The 20,845-nt window shown below is 44.3% G+C and overlaps 1 protein-coding gene and 1 gene segment (V, D, J or C); both read left to right on the top strand.

Moving 5' to 3' along the window:
• Positions 1-20,845, top strand: part of LOC136627977 (Ig lambda-1 chain V regions MOPC 104E/RPC20/J558/S104-like) — an 884,291-nt gene that overhangs the window by 648,166 nt on the left and 215,280 nt on the right.
• LOC136626979 (uncharacterized) lies at positions 13,751-17,285 on the top strand. The gene is made up of 4 exons (XM_066601934.1): positions 13,751-14,061; positions 14,181-14,284; positions 14,378-14,524; positions 16,208-17,285. The coding sequence occupies exons 1-4, from the start codon at positions 13,969-13,971 to the stop codon at positions 16,677-16,679; spliced, it is 816 nt and encodes a 271-aa protein (XP_066458031.1). The 5' UTR covers positions 13,751-13,968; the 3' UTR covers positions 16,680-17,285.

The raw sequence follows: 20,845 nt of genomic DNA, 5'->3' as shown, positions 1-20,845 counted from the left end.
GTGATCTATACTTTAACTTATATGTTTAATGTACAGAGATAATGCAGTGTTAATGCTGCCTTATCTTTTCTTTAAAAAAAACATGGATTTAAGGGGCTTGCTGTGTCTGGAATATTTAAAGGGATTGTCCAACGTAACTTTTTTAAAAATATTCTTGGAACCCGCATGCTCAAAACTATATAAAAGTAATACAATCATTGTGGCACCAGAACACTGAATCGGGTCTTTTGCCCTGGTGATATAGTATACACTTGTCATGTAGGCTTCTAATGTAAAAACTGCCGGCAGGTTTAGAGGACATCACTGATGACATCTTTGTCAGGTAAACAACCACGTAACTTAAGGTCCTTTTACAAGCAACGATTATCGCTAAAACGTCCGACTGAACAAACTGACATTTTTGCATAAAATTACAAGTACAGATAATGGCTTTCAGGCCTGTTTCACAGACGCTACAAAATGCATATATGTAAAGCCCACGGGTTCTTTCACATGAGAGATGTTTTGTAGCCTGAGGGAACCGATTGGAAACCATGGGCTTCACATACATGCATTTTGGAGTGATGATTTTGTAGCGAGATTTTGTAGCTCGTGTGAAACAGGCCCTAATCATCTTTATTTCCCTCATTAGCTAAAGTAAACTCAGTACAAGTTGCTTGCTGAGGTGGGCGTGTGTTTATGCAAGGGATTATCTGGCCAGCAGATTCCATTGTCTTCTCCCAACATGAGTAAACAAGGTACTCTTTGTGTATGCAAGGCAAAAAAACAACATAATTTAGCTGCTCAAAAGACTGGACGAATTCCATTCAAATGAAACGTCTTTTCAGCAGCTGAACAATGTTTTTATGCCGGCTAAAAACTCGCAACTAATGACAAGTGAACGAATAGTGCATGACTGCCTGCGTTTACACGTAACGAGTATCGCACATTTTTGGCCGTTTAATGAATTTTCAGTGATAATTGTTGCGTGTAAAAGGGCCTTAATGCAGCCAAAGTTAACAGAAGACCAAAGCGCAGCAGGGGAGCAGCACAGCAGCTGAGAGGTGAGCACATTTTGCTTTTTTTCCATATATATCGTCCCCCCAATGCCACCAATGATTTTGGCATTGGAAAACCCCTCTAAGAATAGACCATAATTTTTTAACCAGTGGAGATCCAATTCCTGGTACCCCCTGCTATTTTGCAGAATGAAGGCTCTATTAAGGGCTTTTACCCACTAGCGATGTTTTTACCTACAATGCGAGAGAGATGATTTTCAATGGTTTCATACTCATTTGTAATTTTTTACTCCAGCCTCGCATCGCAGAGAAAAAAATCTGTGATATCGCTCAGTTTTTTCTTCCTGCACATCAATGAATAGCTGAGCGCTGTCTGTGATTGGCTGATCCCTCAGCCAATCAGCACAGCCCTTTTTGACCATCAATGCAGATTTCTGGGACACACAGCTATCCCATGCAGTGTCCCAGAAGTCGGCAGCATTTACAAAGATGTTGTCCACAGTGATTGAGTACACGACATTGCAGTGATCCGCATTTTGCTTTTGGATCACTGCAATGTCGTGTAACTCTTGAACAACCCTTCTCCACTTTCGGATTGAGAACTGGGTGGTGGTGAGTACAAGACAGAGGAAGTTGGTTGCGTTCTTTGCGGCAAAGGGCTGTTCATCAGTGACAAAAAGGAGGATTGTGAAGTGGAACTGCCTGTCATGGTATCGGTGTAGCCAGTATCGGCAGAGACATACTGCGTGGCATAGCCAGGTGTCCTAGAAACCCTTTATTGATGGTCATGGTAAGATTGGGGTGGAGACAACATTCGTGGGGCCGGCTCTACCGCAAAGGCCGATGTTTTTATGGCCTTAATAATATCACAGCAGTCTGCAATAGGCCTGGGTGATGCAAAGACCTCCAGAACTGCATAAATGACAGGTGCAATTGCCCACTGACGCCCTAAAATTAGCTTGCGAATGCGGGCCGCCACTGCCGCACACATCATATACCACTGATCCTCAGTGTCGGCGCGGCGCAACATAGTGAGCGCTTCTTGGGCTGCATCTGGTTGGTTATTTTTCCGCCGCGAAGCGGAAAAATAACCTAGCCTAAAAATAGCTGAAGCGCTACGCCCTAACCGCTCGGAACTGACCTCCCAATGACTCCCTGCTCTGCTACGACATGCGATTTGATCCACCACTTCTGGGGTAACAGAAGAGGCGTCCAAATCTGGCGTGCTCTGCTGGCTGTGGTCCAAGGTTGGGGTACCTTCACAAACTTCAGCATCCTCCTGTGAGACTTGCGATGGCTGAACATTCCCGCTGGATCTGTTCAAGGAAAAGGAGGAAAAATTTAGATATAGTAACAAAAACAATTAACACAAGTCAAGGCACCAAAGAAGCAAGTAAATTCGGAATTGACCTTACGGGTGCAATTCTCTACTTGTCCGCAGAGACGTCAATTCATCATAATGGGCACATTTTTTTTTTTATGGGGAAGCGCCACTCTTCTCCAAGTCCTTTTCTGTCGCGGACAGACCACCAACAAATTTTCACATCTTTCACTGCAATAAAGAATGGAGTTAAAATACAAGACCGACAACTATTTATCACATCTTTTGCTGCAATAAAGAATGAATTTAAAGCAAGCACATCATTGCTACATGAGCAAATGACACAGGAAAACTGGCACATATCACAGTCTACTTACATATCTCACTTTGAACGCCAGCAGTGGCATTATCCCAATCCGGGTACATTCCAGAGCATATGGCCAGCCAGGCACCCGCCTTCACATCCCGGTCACTATACCCTTCATCTGCGGGATCCCGGATTTGGGGCTTGCTTTCAACCTACCAGAAATAGAGAAAAGAACATGCTATAACATTCAGTAATTTGTGCAAGTAAAATGTACAGTGGCTGATGCTGATAATCTCACCAACATTATCATGCGCGAAACGTTTATCCCCATCCACTGATACCACGCCATTGCACGGAGTAGATCTGATGCTTTTTTATTTTTAAAAAAAATGAAGTGCCAGTCTTGGTTGCAACGACTGTATGCTATTGCTGCCTGCCTCCAATTCTCTTGCGGCCTGGGGATATTGGAGAGGGGGGAGAAAATATGGAAATATTATTAATCAGGCCACCATAGGGATAAGACACAACATGCACACGGTGACATGACCTCATGTACCCAAAAAGCAACTCCAAAAAACTTCGGCCGCGCCCATGCAACAGCACACCAGGGCCAGGAAAGAGCATTGCAAAATGGAAAAAGGCAAAAAACAAACGGCCGCGCCATTGCAAAACCACAACATGCACCAGCGGGAAGCATTGCAAAATGGAAAAACGCAAAAAAAAAAAAAAAAAGAGCCGCGCCTGCCCATGCAAAACAATACCATGCAGCAGGGGGAGCATTGCAAAGTGGAAAAATGAAAAAAAAAAAAAAACGGCTGCGCCCCTGCAAAACCAAACCATGCAGCAGGGGGAGCATTGCAAAATGGGAAAAAATGCAAAAAAAAAAAACAACCATACACAAGCACACCATGCAGTAGGGAGGGGGAGGCCTGCAGACACATCACATGCACCACAATGAGGCCTGCAAACTACCATGCATCAGGGGAGACAGAAGGGGGCAAACACATGGCATGTTGATCATTTGCCTTTTTCAGCCGGGGAGATGATGGTGGTGGTGGTCCTGTCGGTGGTGCTGCTGGTGGCGTCAGCGGTGGTGCTGCCGGTGGTGCTGCTGTCAGTGGTGCCGCCGGTAGTGCTGCCGATGCTGCTGCCGATGGTGTCGCTGGTGGTGCTGCCGGTGCTGCTGCCGGTGCTGCTGTCGGTGGTGTCGGCGATGATGTCGCCGGTGGTGTCAGGGGTAGTACTGCCAGTGGTGTGGGCTCTGGTTCTGGCGGTGGTGCTGCCAGTGGTGTCAGTGGTGGTGCCGCCGGTAGTGCTGCCGGTGGTGTGGGCTGTGGTTGTGCCGCCGCTGGTGATTCCGCCACTGGTGCTGCCAGTGGTGGTGCTGCAGGTGGTGGTGGTTAGGAGCTCCGGGTCTCTGCTGCTTACCACGCCACTGTCCCCCTGAAAATGGCGCCACTCTCCTTCTTCCTCTGTACTTAAAATGGCCGCAGTAGCATTTCCTGTTTTCTAAACTTTATTGGCTCACTTTTTCTGACAAACAATCTGCTGCGGATCGCCTATCAAAGACCGCAGCAACAAAAGCAACTGCGGACTTTATAGCGATTTTAGCTGCGTCCATAGAGGTCCATGGAAAAAAAAGCGCTGCAGAAAAGTCGAAAGAATGGACATGAGGCGTCTTGAAAAAACGTGCCACACTTGCTTTTCCGCACTGCGGCTGTGCGGAAAAAAATCCGCCCCGTGAGAACAGCTTTTTGCCCAAACACATTTGCACTGCATTGCACTGCAAACGCACAGTTTGGCCGCAGTGCGGATATGCAACGGCAAACCGCAGCTACTCCGTGGTAAATCCGCCCTGTGTGAACCCAGGCTTACTGGTCTGGGTGAGGAGAAATCCCTTCGACATAGCAAACGGGAACAACCCCCAACAGGCCGGTTAAAGAGGATTAAAATCAATAAATCACCGGGTCCAGATGGAATACACCCAAGGGTTCTAAGGGAACTAAGTGATGTGATAGCTAGACCACTATTTCTTATATTTATGGACACTATCAAGACCAGGGTTGTACCATTGGATTGGCGCATTGCGAACATGGTGCGCATCAATGTTGAGTAATTAAAAACCTTGTTAAACAACTGAACACTATCAAAGACACCTTTAGTGCATGTTCACACAGCAAAATTCATGTTGAGTTTTTCAGTGCGGATTCTACCTGAAGATTTACAGCAGAAATCCAGGGCCAAACCATATTAAAAAATAACTAAATCTTGTTATTTGTATAGCGCCAACTTATTCCGCAGTGCTTTCAGGTAATTTTTTATTACCCCCCACCAAGCTGGGTACTCATTTTACCGACCTCAGAAGGATGGAAGGCTGAGTTGACCTTGAGCTGGCTACCTGAACCAAGCAGGGATTGAGCTTGCAACCTTCAGGTCATGAGCGAGAGCTTACACTCTGCGCCACATGAGGCTCATATATTTCTATCACGGAATTTCACTTCACTGTGCCATAATTCTGCACATGGATTTAACACTTTTGAATGCGCATATTCACATGCTGATTTCCACACACAGATTTGGCATGGAGTGTGTTTAGAACTTGCATGTCACTTACTCGTACCATATAAAATATCTCCAGATAAATACATTCAAAGGTGATAGGGGTCAATCAATATTAATCAATAACCTAACATAAGAAAGATAAGGAAACAGTGTAATGAATGTGACATTAGTTATTTGGTTATATAATGTTATGTATTATATGTAAAACATTCCGGAAGTTGCTAGTAGAATTTGGATATAGAATCATATGTAAAAAGGTATATTCAAGCGTTTATTTGAATATTGATTTTAAAATACTAAATGTATGACTAATTAGATTTTATTCAGTTATCTTACTGAATACCAACTTACCAACTTTGTGCTGACTTCCGAGTAGGTGGCTGAACCAGTTTTGTCTATGTGAAAACTAGAAACAATGTCCCCTCTTTTGATGTGCAAATTGCTGATGAACTTTGAAGATTACAGTTCTTCCCAAACAAGAAATGTAATTAACAAAACCTGTATTATCACACTGTAACTGTTTCCATGTCTACTTCAAACAGTTTTGTTGATACCTTTTGTTTAGAAAAGCTTGTTGATTTACAATTGCCAAAAGTACTTTGTAACCAGGCATCAGGTAACATTGGAAACGCCTTCTTTCCAACTTGCATATAAACTAGCAATGTACAACAATAAACAGAATTCATTCTGATTTACTAGACAGTCTGTGTATAGTGGGTCATTATGGTTCTCAACTATGAGTACTCTATATAATATTTCCTCTTAATTTGGATACAGGCAACATTCGCATTACGGTCTGCGTTCCAGACCCCCCACAGTTTATTTGGCGCCCGACAAGTGGCGCAGAAGCTAACTCCTTACCTGCAGCCGATACCTGACTACACTACCTGCCGACCAGCCAGACGAGAGGCCACGGGACCCCAGATCTACAAAACACCGGTATACGGTAAGCTCTTGACTTGCCACTCAAGCTCTGGGCTCTCCTGACTTCATTCAGTCCTCGTGTCGACAGGGGGTGACTTGCTGTATGTTATATAGGACGCTTCTGCCTGTTATTTACGGTGTTCTTAGTGACCGTGCTAGACGGAAGAACCCTTGTGTGTATATTGCCATGTTGCCTGTAGTAATTGTTGAAATCTGTACGTTGATAGTCTGTGTCGTGTTAGCCATAATTTGCTTTTACTGAGTCTGTTATAATATCACCAGAAGTTCCCTTAGAAGAGAGGTCTGGTCTCCCCTAAACCCCCCCCTTAAGGAGTCCGTAAAATTATTCCAGGACCAGGGGTCCTTAGTGTACTGTGTGAAATAGAAGCCTGTGTGACCTATAGAAGCCTGTGTGACCTATAGAAGCCTGTGTGACAAATAGAAACCTGTGTGACAAATAGAAACCTGTGTGACAAATAGAAGCCTGTGTGACAAATAGAAGCCTGTGTGACAAATAAGGTTCTGTGTGCCATAAGCTGTGTGAGAAAGGGAAGGGGGAGACGATTGCAGACAAGTGTATAAAATATAGAAAGATAGGACTTAGAAAAACGGGAACCTTTAACTATGAGTTCTGGTAACAGTACGGGAAAAAGCATATGAAAGATATCAGAGACGCCGGTTTAGATAAAGGAACAGACAATATGGGAAACGTACAGGGCAAGTAGTATGCCTATATGGAAATCAGCTAGAGAAATAGTAAAAGACAAAGAAGGCACGTTAGCTGTGGGAAGAAGAATGTAGTAAGGTGTTTAGAATTTTGGGAGTCTTAGACCAGCACGTTTGGGGAAAAGATTCAGAGATAGTCAAAAGGTTGTATAAAAATATGTTAGACAGATGGATTAAGGCAAGTATAGATACGGCAGTAAGGGGTTATCAGAGAAAGGGAATCCTCTTATAGTTTGTGTCCCTCTGGGACATAAAGTAAGTTCATGCAAAATCTGTGGACAATTATGTGACAAATAACCACTATTGTTTGTCTTGTAAGTCTTGTTGTTATGTAAACTAATCTTTGTTGTACGTCTTAGTGTTCTTGTAATGTCTAATTTCTAAGTGTAAGAAAGTTATACCCCACTCACATCTGTGGGGGTTCAAAAGAACAATGAAGTATATATATACTGGGTGTTTTTTTTGTTTTTTTTTCCTGAGTGTAAAGAAGGTATGAGCTATGGGGGGTTGTATTGTCTCTGTAGTAAGGAATGGTGTAAGCAGACTGTGCAGGTTAATAGGGAACAAAGAAAGTGTAGTATAACTTGTTAAAAGAAAAAAAAAAAAAAAGCAAGTCAATGAGTTAAGGAAAGGTAGAAGGTTTAACAATGCATGGTAATAATAGTTGCTATCTGGAGTGGTGAATATAAGTATGTGGGTGGAAATGGGCATAAGTTGTATTATGTTTGTCATTGGGTAGCCTATTCTGAGCGAATTGTGTAAAAACCGCGGTACTAAGAGTTTTTCTTATCTATACATAATTCGCTCATTATTGGAAGTCTGGTGTACAGTAAATACAATCCCAATTTCTACTTCACATATTATCAGTCCGTATAGGAATAAAAAAAAAAAAAAAAAAAAAAAAACCCCTTAGTGAGTGTGAATTTGCAGTTTAGAAGATGTTTACAGGCAGTGGAACCAGTTATACAGCTATTTGTCTGGAGAAGTTTCTGTGTTCTATAGAAGATAATATACATTTCAAAGGGTGGGGAGTACTGGGCTTTAGAAGACCTACTTGTCTTTGCAAAGAAATGTGAATTAAGAATTGGTTATATTTGGCTACACAGGAAGTATGTTGTATTATATATATACTGTTCAATAGCTAAAAATGAAATGAGAAAAGAATTCAAAGCACAGGTATATAATGTTCTCTCATTGTGGGGTCAGTTCCCTCTTCAACCTTCACCCCCTCCTTCATCTCAATTCCAACCGTCTCCTCCCCCCCACCCTATGCCAAGTCATCCACTCCAAGGTCAAACATTGGACTGGAGGGATGGACCTGCTGGCATTGTGGACAACAGAACCCGGATTGGAGAGAGAGCTGCCCTGCTTGCGGAGCTCCTCGGTGCAAACCGGTTATGCCTATGCTCACTAGATCCTAGGCTAGTGAGTGGAAGCATGAGGACAAGAAAGAGATGCAGGGAGCGGAGGGTGATATAGAAGCAGATGTAAAACAGGGAAGGCAGTGAAAACTATAATCTAAAATTATGTGAAAGACTATTGTGGCACAGATTGGGATAAAAATAAACATAAGAGAAGTAGTAGAGACGAGGGAAATAAGCAGGGTTGGGAAGTACCGACACTTTTAGACAAGTGAGGAAGTACTGACACTTAAAAAGTAGTAACTGACATGCAAATGTTTTTGTCTTTATGTGTGTGTATTAATGAAGGGCCCGTATGAGAGTTAGATTGTGTTATATGGTGTATACTGTCCGGTGGCTAGAAACTAAATGAGGCAAGAAAGACCAAACACTGAGCCAGACCACAGGGGGTGGAGCTAGGTGATGTAAGGAGATGGGAGGGAAGAACAATAGGAAGAGGTCTTCCACCCTCAACACAGACCAGCCTAGGAGAGAAGTAAACGTCTTGTAATTACTAATAATTAATGCTGTTTAAAGTCTGAATGTTTTAGTTGCTTATTAATATCTTAGCTATTGTTCTGTTTCATAGAGATAAAATTCAGTGTCATAGAAAGGAAGACAGACGCTGATGAAATAAGAAACTTGTAATGAATTATGTGAATTACACGGTCTTAAAAATAGAGAACATAGGGATTTTAAGATATATATATATATTTTTTTTTTTGCTTTTTGTGTAAATGTCAGTTCTGTGATTGGTTGGACGTCTATATCACTGCTAAATGCTGTTAGTACTGCATTGTCTCTGAGAGAATGTTCTGTAGGAGAGACATGCAGATGACCAGCATCGAAGGGGTGGAGCTAGATAATGTAAAAGTAGGTAATGTTTCATCCTTCTTTTGTCTACAAAGGAGGGGGTGAGGAGCTTGGGCAGTTAGGAAGTTTTTTTTTCCCTTCTCAAATTTGATGAGACATTGCAGGCAGGATCAGATTAATAATGAATTTGCTTAAGGAATATCATATTTCAATGTGGATAGATGTTTGTGGATTATTCTGCCTTGTTGTAATTCATGTCTCTGTTATTTGTATTGATATCTTACAAGCCTTATCTGCATCCATCAAATTTTCATTGGATGGATCGATACGGGTTGAGACCTCAAATGACAGTTCAGAGGAGGTTTTGTAAACTAACTGCTCTCTTGGTAGATCCGGCTCATGCATTTGTCTTGATAGCTACTGCAGAAACTCAGCTTTCCGCAGGTCCTGACAAATAGTAAGTCACCTCCAAGACAAACTCCAATTCCTGAGTCATTGCTTAGCCCAAGGAACTGGACATCTGACATAATTGATCCAGGTATTGCAGGTCAGCAATTTCTAAATTTTTAATTTTTTTTTTGCTACAAGATTCTGATCTATTTTAAATAGAATACCAGCCTGATTGTCTAGCAGTAATTGGTGCAAGGGGTTTCAGGAATGCCAATTCAGCTGGCAGAAACTGAACCGCTAGAGGTAATGTTTAAAGGGTCACGATGCCTCATGCGCTTCCTTGTGCTGGAAAGTCCTGAAAGCATATTGGGAACCGAAATGATGGGATCCTTGGGATCTTGTATCGAACTTCACTCGTCCGGTGAGGCTCGTATACACCCCAGGTCTGAAAGTCACCCGACCTTCGGTCGGATGGCAGCAGACCTAGCGACACCTCTCCCTGTCTTCACTCTTACGCACGCAGAGAAACAAGTTCTTAGTGTCGTTCCTTCGAGCCTTTGGGCTACCAGTCAGACGGACCTCGATAGACTGTCTGTATTTGTTTGTATTTAATTTCAGAGGAAAGCAGTACTGTTGGATAGTGCTGCCACAAGGGGCACAGAATAGCCCAATACCAGTTCACCAGATGCATGAAGCTGGTATTAGACGCCTGGCCAATTCGCGAGGGCACCGCCCTCTTGTAATATGTTGATGATTTGTTTTTAATTTTCTTTTATGTACTGCTGACACAAATAGTTACCTCAATGCATCACTAAGCCTTTTGTGTTTCCTCCATCAGAGTAGAATGGCTGCAAAGCCAGCAAAAAGAAACTTCTTAGATCACACCATGGTGATCTACACCCCACATGACATACATGGTATCCTGACACAGGTAAGCCGTAGACATCTGTCTCTTGCTAGACGGATCAAAATGGAACTTGCATTTACACTCTTCATCCAATGTCTCCTTTCAACGTTGCACCACTTTGAATCCGGCCACCTTATTGCCATTAGGTGACACTGATTCAAATGGGGGAGTAAGTACAGAGGACCAGCTTTTTGCAAATTCTCTGACTGATGATGAAGAGGAGGCCTTTGACGCAGAACACCAGCATGATTGTGACAGCTGGGTTCGCACATGTCACTGACAAACCCCTCCTAAACCCCCACCTTGAAATGTTTGTGGATGGATCTAGATACCTGAATGACGAAGGAAGGTTTGTAACAGGTTTTGAAGTAGTCACACTGAATGAGATACTTGTACAAAAACCACTGCCGCCATACATGTCAGCGCAGGAACTGAGGCCTGTACGATTGAAAAAGGTACCACTGCTAATATCTACACTGATTCCAGGCTCGTCTTTGGTACTGCACACGATTATGGACCCATTTGGCGGTCCAGGAGCTTTCTCACGGCACAAGGCAAGCCCATTAAGCTATCATGTTGCCAGGACAGGTGGCCATAATAAAGGTTAAAGCACACACGCAGGGGCAGTCACCAGAGAACAAGGGGATAGGGCAGCCAAGGCTGCAGCTCTCCTAGGACAGGACGCAAGACCCCTTGTGCTGTAAGTTGGATCTTGGTTCCACCACTCTTGTTGATTTGGGATTTGGCGTCCTACGGGACGTAGATGATGTACCAGCGGCTGCCTACCCCCACCTCGCCGCCCTAGCTCACGGGAAAGTGCATGCCTCTCGGAATGCCATGGTTTCTGTTATGGACAAGGTATGGTATGCTCCAGGGTTGGACAGGTTGGCAAAGGCATATGTGAAGGCATGTGAAGTGACCACTGTATCCTATTCAGAGATTACAAATCGATTACATCCAGCTTCCCAAATCAGGCAGGTATGAGTACGTCCTTGTGTGCGTGGACCTGTTCAAAGCCACCGCACAATGTACAGTGGCTAAACTTGTGTCAGAACTTGTATGTAGATTTGGGGTACTAGAGACAATTGAGAGTGACAGAGGTACACAATTTACAGGTTAAGTGATGCGAGAGGTGATGTCAGCCTTGGGGTGGAACAAGCGTTTTACACTCCATACCACCAGCAGAGTGTAACAAAGTTGAAAGAACTAAAATTATATGCTTAAGTTAAAAGAAGTGTTGTTTGGCTCTATGCCAAGATTAGGCCTGTACCATCCACAGGCCCTACAGCGGGGGGTGTGATAAGGTTATTGAATATGTACAAGAACTATGTCGTAAACTGAAAATAACACCCGATCTAGTGTTTTCCCCAATTCCAGACCCTGACAACCTAGAGGGGACTCATTTCTTGCCACCTGGAGATTGGGTGGTCGCAAAAAGACACGTAGTAAAGGCCTTGGACCCAAGGTTTGACGACCATACCAAGTTCTGTTGTCAACGCCTACTTCTGTAAAAGTGGATACATGCCTCCCACTGCAAGAAAGTTCCCGAGCCAGAGGAAAAGTGATGGGTGGGATCCCGGCGTTGTTTGGGTGGGGGAGGTAATGGACATTTTGATTTTGACTTTTGCATTTGTCTTATTGGACTGTCTTCTTATTGGGAAACACCACTACGAACGATCCACATTGAGAAGCGATGGACTGGATGGGCAAATATTTCCCACACGTGTATGCCCAACCTCAGGAGTGGAGAGGACATTTTGCGGACTTGTCTATTATGTGTCCCCACTCCTGTAGAGACTCTTCGAGACATACCCAAAAATACACCCCTTTAAGTGTCTAATATGACGATGACGATATTGATGTTGATAAATCTAAAGATTACTGTATTGTAAACTTGATTGACTTGCAATATTTGATATTATGTCTTCATATCTTGATGGACATAGAGTGCACCATTCCTACCTGGGAACCCGGCACCTATGGGTGACAGAACCAGGAGATAATGGTGGCTCTGATGTCCAAATGGGGGAATGATAGGGGTCAATCAATATTAATCAATAACCTAACATAAGAAAGATAAGGAAACAGTGTAATGAATGTGACATTAGTTATTTGGTTATATAATGTTATGTATTATATGTAAAACATTCCGGAAGTTGCTAGTAGAATTTGGATATAGAATCATATGTAAAAAGGTATATTCAAGCGTTTATTTGAATATTGATTTTAAAATACTAAATGTATGACTAATTAGATTTTATTCAGTTATCTTACTGAATACCAACTTACCAACTTTGTGCTGACTTCCGAGTAGGTGGCTGAACCAGTTTTGTCTATGTGAAAACTAGAAACAATGTCCCCTCTTTTGATGTGCAAATTGCTGATGAACTTTGAAGATTACAGTTCTTCCCAAACAAGAAATGTAATTAACAAAACCTGTATTATCACACTGTAACTGTTTCCATGTCTACTTCAAACAGTTTTGTTGATACCTTTTGTTTAGAAAAGCTTGTTGATTTACAATTGCCAAAAGTACTTTGTAACCAGGCATCAGGTAACATTGGAAACGCCTTCTTTCCAACTTGCATATAAACTAGCAATGTACAACAATAAACAGAATTCATTCTGATTTACTAGACAGTCTGTGTATAGTGGGTCATTATGGTTCTCAACTATGAGTACTCTATATAATATTTCCTCTTAATTTGGATACAGGCAACATTCGCATTACGGTCTGCGTTCCAGACCCCCCACAAAGGCGTCTGTGCAATAACTTACAGGCTCATGCCTGTGTTCAATATCAATGCTAAGGGGACAGTCAAAATGAAAAGAACAGGGGAGAAGCCCCGAAATCTCTTAAGAAAGTCACTACCTATAATACTACTATTACTGAAAAAGTGCTGTCTGTAACCTAACTTTCATTCTCTCAACCCCTTAAGAACCAAGCAAAATTTATAGGGCTTGGTCCTGGGCTTTATCCTGGCTGATAGTAAAAATACGGCGAGGTAATGCAGTCACAGCTGAGGACCCAGGGTAGAATCCAGAAGGCAGAAGTGTGAAAAAAAAGGCATTGGGAATAACCCCCAGAGGTCTTATATGCAGTCATACGGGAGAAGAGATGTTAACAAAAATAGTTACAAGAATAAAAAAAAATTACAGAATAAAATAAAAATATAAATAAAAAAAAGACCCACCACCGACACCAACGAAAACCAACACCATAATGCAACTAAAATAAGTAAGTGAAAAAAAGATTTCCTACAACACTAAGGCTGGGTTCACACAGGGCGGATTTGCCGCGTAAACGCCACGGTTTTACCGTCGTGGTTTTGCCGCAACCCTGCCGCATCTGCGGCAAATCCGCATGCAATACTCAAATGTAGTCGCGGTTTTCATCGCGTATTATTCTGCGGTTCCACCGCAGTTAAATCCGCAGGTCGTTTGCTGCGGAAAAAAACGCAGCGGTTTTTTTTGGAGAGGCGCGGTTTTAGTTGCAGAGTTGACTGCGTATTTTAGTAGGTGCAGATTATAAGAAAACCCTTTCCTGTGAGGTCATCGTCCACGCCCATTTCTGCACAGGGTAGGAAGAGGCAGAATTTGTGGCCATTTTCTCTTGAGCTATGGAGCCTACCACAAGAATTCGGCTGAGGCGCGCCAGCCGCCGCACACTCATCGCCCTAATGTTGTACATGCAAGGAGAAGAATCCGAAAAGGTGAGCAGTGTTTCGACAGTGTGTGCTTTGTTTTCTTGTTGTTTCTTTTTATAGATGCATTGTGGACTAGAGTGCGATTGCTGCCATGTTCTTTAATTCCTGCTAATATTCTTTTACAGACTGATCGTGCTTCCCGGCGCCGGAGGCGCTACTGGGTGCATCCCCTACTCACCGAGAGGGGGACGAAGGGGCATTTCGCAAGCCTTTACCAAGATTTAAAAAAGTAAGTGAAGTGTATCATGTGATGTGAATACGTTTGAGATTGTGCAAAGAATTTGTATTTAGTTTAGCCCGCTCTCCCTTTCTCTCTCTGCAGCCATCCGGAGAAGTTCGTAGCCTTCTGCAGGCTGCCTATGGAGGCCTTTGACCGCCTTCTGGAGCTGTTGCGCCGTGATCTTACGTACCAGGATACGCACATGAGGAAGGCGATCACTGCAGAAGAAAGGCTGCTCATCACCCTTCGGTAAGTAACCTTTCTTATCCTGTCCCAGTTGTTTTATCCGTAATGTAATTTGCAACTGTATATATTTTTTTTTTTCTTACACGTTTTGTGCAATACATTTTATTTTTTCATGCGATGCTGTGATTGCTCCGGCAGTAGGACGTAATGCAATTGCATTACGTCACACTGCTTTTGGACAGCTTGGCTATCGAGCACCCCTTTCATTAGCAACACCGCCATAATAACACGTGCACGGCATCCCCGAACTCACCGGTCGGGTGGGTGTTTGGTTGCGTGACCCCTCAACACTATTTATGCTATGTAAATGCCGCTGTCAGAATTGCTAGTGGCATTTCAATGGTTAACCCTTTCCAGCAATTTTTTTTTTTTTCTCACCCATTCTCCCCAGTTCAAAATAAATTGGTGCTGGGGAGAATGGGTGAAAAGAATTCCTTTGTCCCTGCACCCTCCTGAACTGACATAGTTCAGGACGGTGCGGTTAGGGAACTGCTTACCTGTCTGGCGTCTTCCGCATTCTCCTTCTGCCTCCTGGCTCGGCGATGATGTGCTCGCAGTGGTCAGGTGGCACCTGACCAGAAGGAGAATGTGCAAGAAGCAAGTCAGGTAAGCATGTCCTCCCACAGTGCTGGCTCCCGGCTCGGCTTTGATGTGACCGCCGTGGGTCGGGTAATCGCAGCGGACACATGATCGCCAGGCTGCCGGAATCTCTATGCATTACATAGCGCTAATTGAGCGGTATGTAATGTGTAAAGGAGAAGGCTGAAATGGTTGAAAACCCTTTCTGCATTCTCTACGGGGGTCTTCGATGAGGATGAGTGCAGGAATGCATCTGCACCCGATGTGTCTGATGATCGGGTGCAGATGCACTGCTGCACTGCACCGTTGGGCCTGCCACCACATCGCAGCTGTGAAGGCAAATGATGATGTCGGGGCAGGCCTGAGAATGGATTGGAAAGGGTTAATAGCCGCCATTGCCCCAGCGGACGTGTGTCTTAGTTCAAACCACCTTACGCCCTTGCTGCGTGGAGTGAGACAGCGCTGCTAGCTGCCAAGACACACGTTCTTCAACAGCTGGAAATAGGTTAATTTTGTGGCGTCACAAAGGGCTTCATCCAGAGGAAGACAAACTCCATTTTTTAATTCGCAGGCGACGTTGCTGAAAATGTACAGTTGTACGTTTTCCGGTTCTCCTCTACTAGTTTTGGGAGAAGGCGGTGGAACAGTTCGTTGTCTTTGGTATTCTGTCTTCTGCCACATAACACAGGCATCATCATCTTGTGGGTGGTTGACTTCCGAAACACATTGGCAAAAGTTAGATTGTTGAACTTACCATAGCAGCCAAGTTGGCCAACCATTGTTGCGCAACGGCAGTCAACGTACCCTAGTTAGGTACCTGAGTGTGGCAGGAACATCTTTGCACTTTAACTTTCTCTCTCCCCTATGTTGTAGATGGGGAGAATGGAATTGTGAACCATGTGTGGCGTGTAAAGTGACAATGTAACCTCTCCCATGGCTACCTCTGCAATGCTCATGTTATTTCCTTCACATGAATTATACGGTGTTCTCATATAAATGTTGTGTTGAGATTAATATCTGAATACTTAAATAATTGTTTGAAGTGTTGACATAATGCAAGTCTTCATTGTGTACTAACTTTTGTTTCTCTTCTCTGCTTCTTTTCAGCTTCTTGGCCACAGGAGAGAGCTATGCATCCCTGCATCTCCAATTTCGTGTTGGTAAATCTACCATCACCGAAATTGTGAGGTGCACATGCAGCGCTATCTGGCAGAAGTTGCAGCCCATCGTGATGCATTCACCTACCGAGGATACTTGGCAACGTGTTGCAGCAGGCTTTCAAGATGTTGCCAAATTTCCTAACTGCATAGGCGCCGTCGACGGCAAACATGTGCGTGTGCTTCAGCCAGCCCACTCAGGCTCCAAATTTTATAATTACAAAAATTTTTTTTCAATTGTCCTGATGGCCGTGGCTGATGCACATAGCAAATTTGTTTGTTTGCATCGACGTCAGCACCTATGGCAGCACTGGAGATTCTCGGGTGCTGCGAACTTCACAGATTGGGAATTCTTCGCGATGGCGTTTCGCTCCCAGCCCCACAACCTTTCCCGGGAACCACACATCCAGTCCCCTTTGTGATGGTATCGGATGAGGCTTTCCCGTTGTTGCCAAACCTGTTGCGCCCATACCCACGAAGAGGACTGAATGCCTGGAAAATAATTTTTAATTATCGGCTGAGCCGGGCACGTCGCGTGGTTGAGTGTGCCTTCGGGATCATGGTTAGTCAGTGGAGAGTTCTAGGGACTACCCTAATGGTAGACCCTACCACAGTTGATGACCTTGTCAAGGCATGTTGTGTTCTTCACAACTACCTCCGGGACTATCGCCCCGAGGTAGATGTCGAAGAACTCGCTCCTGCCTTTGACACGGTCATCAACTGGGGTGCAGGTCGCATGGCTGCTACCGCAGTGCAGGTTCGAGAACACTTCACTGACTATTTCCTTAGTCACGAAGGCACCATGCCATGGCAGTTCTCCTGTGTTGGTGGTGTGCAGCCCTAAACTGGAGTGTGACCCTCCCCCGGCGCCCAGCCCTAGAAGGATGCAGAAGACATTATTGGCATAAAAGTGCATTTATTCAAGACCCACCAAAGGCGGTCCATGCAGTTTGTGATCGGTCATTAAAGTTTACAAAATAGTTAGAAAAAAGTTTGGACAAATAAATTTTACTATATTTAATGAAAAATATCACTCTTCTTTTTTTGTCGTTGAACAAAATACCAGAACTTTGTTAAGTTGAAACAAATGTTAGGCTATGTTGGTTTTTAATAGGTAGCCTAATGAACATGGCAGGTGTATTGCTTTTTAAACGTAACCTTTTTGAAGCATTTCAGCACTTAACGATTACAACAACATGAGTAGCACAATACATTTCACCCAAGCAATGGAACCACATTCACAAGCTTCACGCCACAGCACTACCGAGCGTTACATTAGCCACGCCCCAGGAGCACATGGAAGCGACGTATGTGACCGTTTTTTATCCACTAAAATACTGACATTAATTTACATCAATGTTGGATAGCGAAATTCAGGGTTTGGTGTTTCATTGCTCTCCACACAGTTGCAGTCATTTTGCACGTGGTGTTTTGTTTTTTTTGGTAAATGGTGTAACATTTCTCTCTGTCGCCGGGCGATCCAATACCAATTTGGCTTTCGCCACACTTGACGGATATACATCAAGGGGAAATGCTGATGGGAACAGGCAGACAGACAGACTGCCCCTGTTCTCATCAGCATTTCTTGGAGTTTATTTCATGTTTGAACTCCGGTAACATGCGTTACACTGGAGCAAACATGAAAATAAAAAAAAGGAAAACAACAAACAAAGGCAATGACCCCGAGAAGTGAAATACCCCAACCTTGGAGGACAGCGAGGCAGCGGACAAAAATCACTCTAGACGCACATACACAATCCTTCACGTACAGTCGCACAACCTGCGAATAATTTCACGGTCATGCCACTCACGGGAATGAGTGTGTGTGCCTTGCCTATTTAGCAGCAGAGCAGATAGTAGCCGGCAGTGAGCGATGGAAGAAATTGCACCCCAATCTTTCACCTGAGCATCCGTTAGGATTTCTGGGACAGCAGGCAACTGCATGCACCGCTACAAAAGGCAGCATCACAACGGATCCTGCACTTTACAATGCTTGCGTATAAGACATTGCAGTTATCACCATGCAACAGCTGTTATCACTGCAGTGTCGTATAATTGATAAAAGAGCCGTCTCCTGTACTGGATTGAGATCCGCTTGGCGGCGTGTACAGTACCGTGGTTGTGTGTTGCGAGGTCTCATGCACAGGGCTGCTCATCATTGATAGAAACGATTGCTGGGAAGGGGAAGGGGACCCGCCAGAGACCGTGTCGCCGTAGCCAGTGTCTTGAGAAACATAGTGCATGGGGTATCCCGTTGTCCTAGGAACCCTGCCTGGTTGGTCAGCAAAAGATTGGGGTGGAGGCAACATGCGCTGCGATTCTGGTGCTGCAAAGCCTGTTTTTTTCATTGCCGAAATAAGGCTACAGCTATCAGCAATGGGGCTTTCAGAAGCAAAAAGCTCTAAAGTATAGTAAATAACGGGCGCAATAGCCCACTGACGGTCCGGCCTCAGTTCACGAATGCGTGACGCAATGGTGGCACCCATTGTATCCCACTGATCCTCTGTGTCAACCCGCCACAATAACGTCAGCGCCTCATTTGCGGCATCTGCCTTGTTCTTCCGACGCGGACGAGCGGCAACGCTGCGGCTCGTCCGCTCGGAACTCACCTCCCGGCTACTGCATGCTCTGCTGCTAGTGCCAGCACTGCTGCTACGCGACACGTTTTGTTCCACCACTTCCGGTGTTACAGAAGTGATGGACAAATCGGGCGTGCTCCGCTGGCTGTCTTCCAAGGTTGGGGTACCTTCTGTGATATCATCATCCCGTGACTCCTCTTCCTGCCCTTCTGTGTCGGCTGCAGCGGTTTCGACCGTGGGAGCGGCGGCCGTGACGTTCCCGCTGGATCTGTGGACGAAACAAGAGTATCGTTAGAGACATAGAACATCAAAATGCAACAACAGTGAAGCTGAGCTATAAAAGCTCGCCTAAAATACAGCACTTACGGACGCAATGCTCGACTTGTTCTCAGGAAATGCAGTATTTCCTGGTTTGGACACTTCTTCTGAGACGGGGACATGCCGCTTTTTTTACACTCTTTCTCGTGTTTCTTGTAGTGGTCCCGAACTGACCTCCAGCGATTCTTGATGTCTTTAACTGCAATATATTAAAACATGGTTAAAAGCAGAATGTAAAAGTATGGAATCCACCGAATGCTGAAATAAATAGTGTGGTTAGATGCAGTACAGTTCAAAATACATGGAAGAAAGAAACACCAAAGCGTTACAAGCAATACTGTTAACTTACGGATTTCACTTTGGGTGGCAGCTGTAGCAGAGTCCCAATCGGGATACATCCCAGTGCAGACCGCATTCCAGGCGTCCGCCTTTAAGTCACGGTCACTGTAGCCCGGCTCGGCTGGGTCCCAAATCTCCGGCCTACTAGACCCCCTAACGAAATTATCTAGGGGTGTACTGTGTATTTTTACACTACAATTTTGGAATAAATCTAAGCAAAGCAGTAGGAAAAAATTACAATTTTCATTTTTTTGGCAGTTGTATCAATTTAAAAACTGGGGTTTTTTTGTACAGCACACATAGGGATGAAGACTTTCACCCCAAAATGGATACCCCTGTTTGTCCCGTGTTGAGAACCATAACCCTTGTGGCCCTAATCTACTTAAAGGACACATGGATAGGCCTATATTAGAAGGAGCACCCGTTGGATTTCAGGGTACAACGGAATAAATTCCAGGCCCCATTGCCCACTTATAGAGCCATTGAGCGGCCAAAACGATAAAGAACCCCCTCAAATGACCCCATTTTGAAAACTAGACCCCTTAACGTGTTCATCTAGGGGTGTACTGCGTATTTTGAACCCACAGTATTTGAATAAATCTAAGCAAAGCAGAAGGAAAAAATTACGATTTTCATTTTTTTGGCAATTTCATCAATTTAAAAACTGGTTTTTTTGTACAGTGTACATAGGAATGAAGACTTTCACCCCAAAATGGATACCCCCGTTTGTCCCGAGTTCAAAAACATACCCATTGTGGCCCTAATCTACTTACAGGACACATGGCTAGGCCCATAATGGAGGGAACACCCGTTGGATTGCAGGGCACAACTGAATAAATTACAGGCCCCATTGCCCACTTGTACGGAATAAAAATTGACACCGAAAAAAAAAAAAAAGAAAAGGGCAACACTGCTAAAAGCAGCCTCAACAGTACTGCACACGGTCAGATGTGGCCCTAAGAAGGACCGTTGGGGTTCTTCAAGCCTAAGATAACTCCTAACGCTCTCCCTATAGCAGCAGCAGCATCAGTAGCACTTTCCCTGATCTATGTCAGAATGCATCTGTGGCGAGCCGCGGGCGGGGCAGATTTAACCCCTTAACGACTGCCCCATCGGGAAACTACGTCCTCAGTAAGTGGGCTTTAATCCTAGAGGACGTAGTTTTATGCATCCTCTTTGGATTAATGCCCACTTGCCTGAGGACGTGACAGCTCCATGCTGTCGGTGCCCGCAGGTAGCCGACAGCATGGAGCTGTCATCCCAGGATGCGGGCAGTCCCCCCGGCATTGTGATCGGCGCAATCCAATGGATAGCGCCGATCGCAAAAAAAGTAAAGAAAACAGTGTAAAAAG

This window comes from Eleutherodactylus coqui, chromosome 5, assembly GCF_035609145.1.
Source record: "Eleutherodactylus coqui strain aEleCoq1 chromosome 5, aEleCoq1.hap1, whole genome shotgun sequence".
Taxonomy (NCBI): Eukaryota; Metazoa; Chordata; class Amphibia; order Anura; family Eleutherodactylidae; genus Eleutherodactylus; species Eleutherodactylus coqui.
This window is presented reverse-complemented; position numbering and strand designations above follow the sequence as displayed.

Excerpts from the sequence above, each read along its gene's own strand:
- LOC136626979 (XM_066601934.1), top strand. The coding sequence starts at position 13,969 with ATGGAGCCTACCACAAGAATTCGGCTGAGGCGCGCCAGCCGCCGCACA. Across the intron at positions 14,062-14,180 it reads AAGGAGAAGAATCCGAAAAG|ACTGATCGTGCTTCCCGGCG; the intron begins GTGAGCAGTGTT and ends ATTCTTTTACAG. Across the intron at positions 14,525-16,207 it reads AGGCTGCTCATCACCCTTCG|CTTCTTGGCCACAGGAGAGA; the intron begins GTAAGTAACCTT and ends GCTTCTTTTCAG.